The 6,712-nt window shown below is 46.5% G+C and overlaps 1 protein-coding gene across 1 annotated transcript in view; it reads right to left on the reverse strand.

Moving 5' to 3' along the window:
- The window catches only part of FRMD4A (FERM domain containing 4A), a 372,584-nt gene extending 366,728 nt beyond the window's left edge, over nt 1-5,856 (reverse strand). Inside the window, exons 1-2 of the mRNA XM_063153752.1 lie at nt 5,722-5,856; nt 5,301-5,435 (exon numbers count right to left, since the gene is read on the reverse strand). Coding sequence (XP_063009822.1) covers nt 5,301-5,345 — 45 coding nt within the window. The 5' untranslated portion in view covers nt 5,346-5,435; nt 5,722-5,856. The remainder of the gene's footprint in view (nt 1-5,300; nt 5,436-5,721) is intronic.
- Nucleotides 5,857-6,712: the final 856 nt, after the last annotated feature.

A 6,712-nucleotide genomic window follows, 5' to 3' on the forward strand; every position in this document is an offset into this window, starting at 1 on the left:
ACAAAGGCAAATAGTAAAGTTCAGAAATAATTCAGTGCTACAGGGGAAATTATCAACAAGAAATGGCTAAATTCCCAGTCCACGGTCGCAAGCAGCCACGCAGCACCAAGCAGGAATTTGCTTCTCTCATCCCATCCTCTAAAAGAGCAACCAGCACAGCTCAGCTACTGCTGCTGGTGGAGCCCATTAGCAAATTACTGCCTGGCTGGAGCAAGGGCAGAGCCAGGGAGGAAGGGAGATTCCTGCCAGCACAGATCCTCCCCAGGGAGCTCCGGGTGCCGTGGCACATTATCATCTCCTGCCCAGACCTTCTGGCAAGGCTGCGGGTAGAGCCCACACACCTGCACGGTGGAAATATCCGTGAAAGCAGCATGGGGAGGGCTGCATAATCACCTCCCCTCGCTGTGCAAGTGTCCCCACAGACCTCATTTTGGGCACGAAGCTGAAGAGGGCCAGATGTCAGCGGCGCAGCGGGGTCCTGGGGGAAGGCGCTATCCATCCCGAGCAGCACTGCTCACACCCAGAGCAGTGTGTGCCAGTCACACACTGTGACACGTCACCCTGTCACCCTGCCTCAGCATCAGCTGGAGCTGCATTAACCTCCTCGCCATGCCACGGGAAGCAATGAGTGGGTTTTGTTTTGGTGGAAAGAGCGTGCCAAGCATTGACCTCCCAGGGCAGCGCGGCCTAGAGATGTGGTTGCAGCGAGGAGGTTTGCATGTCGAGGGCTTTTGCACGCTGTCAACACAGAAATAATTTAATCCTGAGATGAGAGAGGCAGAAAATGACCTCATCCTTCCACTGTAACCTTGCTGCTCCCAAAGGTTTTAATATGATCCTCCAAGCTGAGCTGTGCTGCTGCAATCTGTCTGGAGGTCTGAGGGGGACAGAGCACACAGCTTTATGGGGGGAGGGGGCAGTCCTAGGTCTAAATGGGGCTTGGAAGCTCTCTGTCATTTTAGTTACCAAATTTGTCTTCTCAAGGGCAGACTTCAGACATAAAACATAGCAGTTAAACGTATGAAATAATTTATGGAATACCTGGAATGTTGTCAAGTCCAACTGAGCAGGGCATGGCCCTCACAGGGTTTAGTAAGGATACAGTTAAATCTTGGAGTGTGCTTTAAGAGCAGTTCTGAAGACTTCATTGCTACACTCCAGAAAAATTATCAGATCAAGGAGATTCACATTGTTTTGAGGACTCCAGTGTAGCTTTCCTTGAGGGATAGAAGGATGATTAAAGAGAGCCCTCTTAAAAAGGAGGGCTGGAATCACATCAGAAATCTGGGATTTTCAGCGGACAATGACTCAGATGCCAATTATTTCTGATGCATTTAGCAGTTTTCACATCTTCCTTGGGCAGGTGTCTGCCTCCCAGCAGAACAAGGAAACACCAAGGTCAGCACCCTTGATACTGCACTGGCCACCCAATACCTCCCTCTTTACCCTGGGCATTGTGAACATCACAGAATTAATGCTCCAAATTCCCTGCTGGCCTTTTTCTCCTTGAACTGTAGAGATAACCAAGGTCCACATAATGAAGGTCACTTAGGAAATCTCACATGCACCTCTATTCCAGCCTCAGCTTGGATGTAAGTCAGATCCAAAACAATGAACTTCACCACATGAAAGCATCACACAGACTCCTGAAAATAATTGTGCTCCTACAAACACAAGCAATTACCATTAATTTACAAATGCATTTATTTTCTAATGCTATACTATTTCTTCAAGGAAAGTATTGTATATACAGATGAGAAAGAGTAAAACTGGATTATAAATAGGGGAAAAACTTCATCTTGATGGAGAGGGTGAGAGCAGCTAGATGAAGCTAGAATCTGGAGCTTTACTGCAGAGAACCATGCTTCTCTTCCCTACAATTTCAAGATTAGATTAATTGGTAAACACTGAGCTACAGATGTTGCTCATTGAAACCTCTGTTGTCACTTAACACAGATTAATTAGTGTTAGTGTCATGACCTAGAATAGTTTGGAAGTCAAGTCCCTGAGATGTATTTTCAGGAGATGCAGTAATGCTGTCTCGGGAGACACCAGGTATTGTAACTTATTGTGCTGTTAAAATATGTGCAGTCAATATGTCTGCAGCTTTAAAATTTTACAATATACTAATAAGACAGACATAAAAACTTATTAGTATCACTCCCATCAGTATTAATGATCCTAACACAGCAGGTGTTATCAGTCCTAACAAGACATGGAATTTGCTATTTCATGCTTAGGTGCTTCTCTCTCTTGACTCCCAGAAACTGAGGAAGCTCAGTTTTAATGATTTGATAATGCTACAGGCAGAGTCACTTTGGGCACAGTTCTGCCCAACTTCCTTCATGGTGTACCAGGCAACATCCCTCATCTCCTGTGATTTCTGGAGCAAGGCAGAGGCAGGAGTCCTGCAGAGCAGGCACATTCCAGAGGCATTTGTAGAACAAGATATTTACCAGAGTGGACAAGTTGCAGTTATATTTGCAGACTGCAGTTTTTGTACAAAAGCAATATCTTTATTTTGGGAAAATATATGTTTAAGACTGAAATTCTCCTTCACTGAGCCTTTTCCCTGGTCTGGGAGGAAAAAAAAAGAAATAATCACTATAAACAAGGGGGAAAAACACATCAGAGTATTGAACTGGCTAGAGAGCAATATAAAATTTTTAAAAATCAATTTAGATTAATTAGTTATATAGCCAATATTTTTTTCACTAAAGAGAAGTGTGATCTGTCCACCTAAGACTGCAGGTGTAATGAGATAATGGATGCACAAGAAATGTGCAACTGGGAGCTGCTCTGGGCCACTCCAACACCGTGTCCTGGGTAGCATTTACTGGACACAGGTAAGTCCTGAGCTGTCAGCACAGCTGGCACCCCAAAGTGCCATCTGGTCCCCTGAGCAGCTCTCTGCTGGGGCACACTGGGGCTGGATATCCATGTCCTGTGAATGGTCCTTCTGCAGGAAAGAAGCCCCACAGCCCAGAGATGTCCATCTTTCTTCACCGACCAGAAACGATTTTGGGATGAGAAAACTCCTGATTTGGATCACTCAGTATATCAAATGCCAGGAAAGGCAATTAATGGCTCTGTACCTTGGTTTCTTTATTTGCAGCACAAAGTGCTCTGAGGTACCCCATGGAGAAGAAGATATTTTCAGAGTATGATGCAGCACTGTCAAATGCTGCTGCTGATTATGTCTCATGAAAAGTGGATGGTTGGATGCACATTCTGCATCCTATTGCAGGGGAAATGCAGTACTGAAATGCTTCTCACTGCTGAAAGAACACTCTCTCACCGGAGAATTCTCACTGAAGTATTAAAATCTACTTCTGTGGACTTCCCAAAGACATCTAATCTTTGAATCTCTGGAGGGTGGCAGTTTTAGAAGAGATGCCATTATAGCTGCTAATTGTGGGATGAATTATGCAAGAATTTATTATTGATTCAAGGGTAGCCTGCTCAGCCATGCAATCAAAGCCAAGGCAGAGCAGAGGGGAAAGGATGAGGTTTCTATAATTAACTAACTAAGCTGATTCACAACCCAACGAAAAACCCAAGGCAAAAGAAGTAGTTTGCAAAGTGGAGCATTTTCCATAACAAATCACCTTTTCCACACCCATAACCAAACTACAGTACCAGAGCAGAGCCCACTGTGACATTAACCCATTCTGAAATGGATCTCCATCCCCCAGCCATCCACAGGGTCCAAGGCAGGAGCCCCTCTGGCTGTGGACCCCCAACCCAACCCAGCCCATCCACTGGGGCTGTGCCCAACGTGAAGAGACCCAAGGAGTCCTGGATACAGGCCAGAGCTGTGGAAATGCCCTAAAAATAACAACAGGGCAAGGCTGTGTAGCCACAGAAAGCCACATTTTAGAAGGGAAAATTTGCTGACAGCTTGGCACTGCACTGAAGTTTGACAAGGTCTGTTCAAGGAGTACAGAGATTGAGGAAAGAGAGGTTTAACACCAGAATTCAGAGGGTACTGAAACTAAAAGCATTTAGAGCCCAAACAATGACATAGGGGTTACGGACACTCATCAATTTATTTTTGAAAGAGAAATTAGAAAGAGGTCGTTTAAAAAGCCAGGAAGGCCGGAGGTAAGCAAGAGGAAATAAAATGAGCTTGCACAGCAAGTCAGTCACTGACAAATATAAAACAAACCATGCAGAGGTTTAATAGCATGTTTAGCATTTCGAGTAATGGACATAAAATTTGCTTTTCTCAACTTGACCTTTGTTAACAACCTTAGGCACTGCAGGGCTCTTATGCTGCAGCATTCCCTTTACTAAACTCATCATGTCTCTGAGGGCTAGAGACCATTTCCTAATGCAATCAGAAGAGATCAGTGGTAATGACAATAATTATATAAATATGTATATAATGCCTATGTATCTATGCATTCTCACGCACATGTGCACACACACACATGCTACTTACAACAACTCTCCAGCAGAAATGTTACAGTGACATTTAGATAGAAAAACATCCAGCAGAGATCTTACATTAAAATCATCTCTGATGCTGCTGCACAGAAAATGGCAACAGAAGTACCAGAGAGAGGAAAAAAAAAAAAAATAAAATCAGTAAAGCTAAGCAACTCTCTAAAACCCCACCAAAAGGGCTTACTTTAATTGCAGCAGGACACTGGCACGTTTCTAGAGTCAGCCACGTGTTCTAAATAATCTTCTTTAAAATATTATAAATATGCAGAACTTTCAGAAGTAGGTCAGTGGCTCAACATGTTGCAGCAAACAGCTCGGATAAACACCAGTCATTACCCTGTGCTCTGCAGTCAGGAGGAGATCTGACACTCTGCAGAAGGGGAATGGCGATTCACTGCATCAGAGGAGCATTCCCCAGGTGATACCACAGCTCAGCCTGGTCACAGCTGACAACATGCCTCCCAAACAGCAGAGAAATCAAGCTCTCCCTCTCATCTTTTAAGTTGTCTCACAGTCAAGCAAGGGCAAAAGCAGGAGAACATGAGAATTTGAAACATTGATTTAATGAGCAAAATGAAATCTGCTGCTCAGGATAAACCCCGAACACGAGCGCCGGAAAGGTGACTTCAAAATCCTGCCTTGAGCATCGGTCCAGATGTGCCAAAACCCATCGTGGGAGGAATGCCTCCATGCAAGCCCCAGATGAGCCTTTTGCAAAGTTCCCTGGGACCTGTAAAAGCCAAGCACCGGCTCACACAAAATCCCCCCGTGGATTTGGAGCCCTGAATCCGTGCGGTGCAGCTCCCCTCGCCCACCCCCCCTTTCCCAAATGGATTTCAGCGAGCACTTACCATCAGCAAGCTCAGAGCAGATTCGGGAGCACGCTGCACAGCCATCTCCTCTCTTCCTACATACAAATCCTCCCCACGACTTGGTCAGCCCTCGGCCCTCCGTCACAGCAAAGCATCCACAGAGCCCACGGCTCACTGCAGGGAGAGAAACCCCAAATCAGGGTCGGAGAGCATTTGCAAGAGGAGGAGAGGAGGGATGAGGGGGTGGGGAGGAGAGGAGAGGAGGGAAAGAAATAACCTTCACAGCCAGGGAAAGAAGCTTAAGCTAGGCCAAATTTTACACTAGAGAGAAGAGGAAAATGAAACAGAGAGCTGGCTGGAGAAACAAGATATCGGGAACTGCAGGATATTTAAAGCTCAGGCGCACGCCACCACAGAAATCAGCAGCAGCAACAGCACAGGACATGTATCAAACACCTACATGACAGGTTAGGTCCAAGCCATCCTCCCCTGCCCCAGCTCGCAGACTGTCATTAATTGTTCTTAATTGCCATGGTCCCTTACTGCACCTAAATAAATCCTGGGCAGCACAGAAGTGCCGTGCCCCTGACTCTGCATCTTCCTGCCTGCCCTGGTGATGCTGGCGCAGAAACCACGTCAAACCCCGCCACGTACCGCTCCCAACAGGGTCAAAGCTCTCCTCTCTTCTCGCCTGCTCGGCAGAGCAGACGCCTGCACAGCACAGACATGAGCAGTGAGAGCAGCCAGAGCCACCCGGTGCTCACTTGAGAGTAACAATTACCTTTATCCTATTCCAGCCAGAGCTGGGTTACTCACTGACCCTTTTCACCTTATTCCCCCCCCCTCAAAGAAAGTCTCTTCCTCCTCCTCCTCCTCCCCTCCAAATGGACTCAGCTCCCCATGGAGCTAACACACTTTGCAGAAACATGTAATTACACAGGCTGTTGTGTTAGCGCTCTGATCACGCTGCCTGTACCGCATGGAAACGGCAGCCAGGCAGCCCCCCCTTCCCTTCTTTCCCTTCTCATCCCTTCCCTTCCCTCCCTTCCTTTCTCATCCCTTCCCTTCCCTTCTCATCCCATCCCTTCTCAAGGGGAGACTGCTGCAAACCCCCCGAGCTCCCTGGCTAATCATCAAAATGTGCCCGCTTAAGGCGCAGAGACAAATTAACCCTGAAAATAAGCCCCTTGTGTAAATGCTAGGTGCAAATGGAAGGTGGCTCTTGAAAGCCTTTAGAAAATAAACAGAGCATCCCTGGTAGGAAGGCCGGACCTCTAAAGCAGGTGTGCCCTGGCAGACCTGGCAGAGCCCTGTTTTGTGGGGCTCAGAAGCCTCCTGGATTTCAGTGTGTCAACATTCATATCTCCCCTCTGAAAAAGCAGAATTTTGGCTTCGTTTCCTAAAATGTTAGGCTCCATCTAATGACAATGTCTGTTCATCTTCCAACTCCC

This window comes from Melospiza melodia, chromosome 4, assembly GCF_035770615.1.
Source record: "Melospiza melodia melodia isolate bMelMel2 chromosome 4, bMelMel2.pri, whole genome shotgun sequence".
Classification (NCBI taxonomy): domain Eukaryota; kingdom Metazoa; phylum Chordata; class Aves; order Passeriformes; family Passerellidae; genus Melospiza; species Melospiza melodia.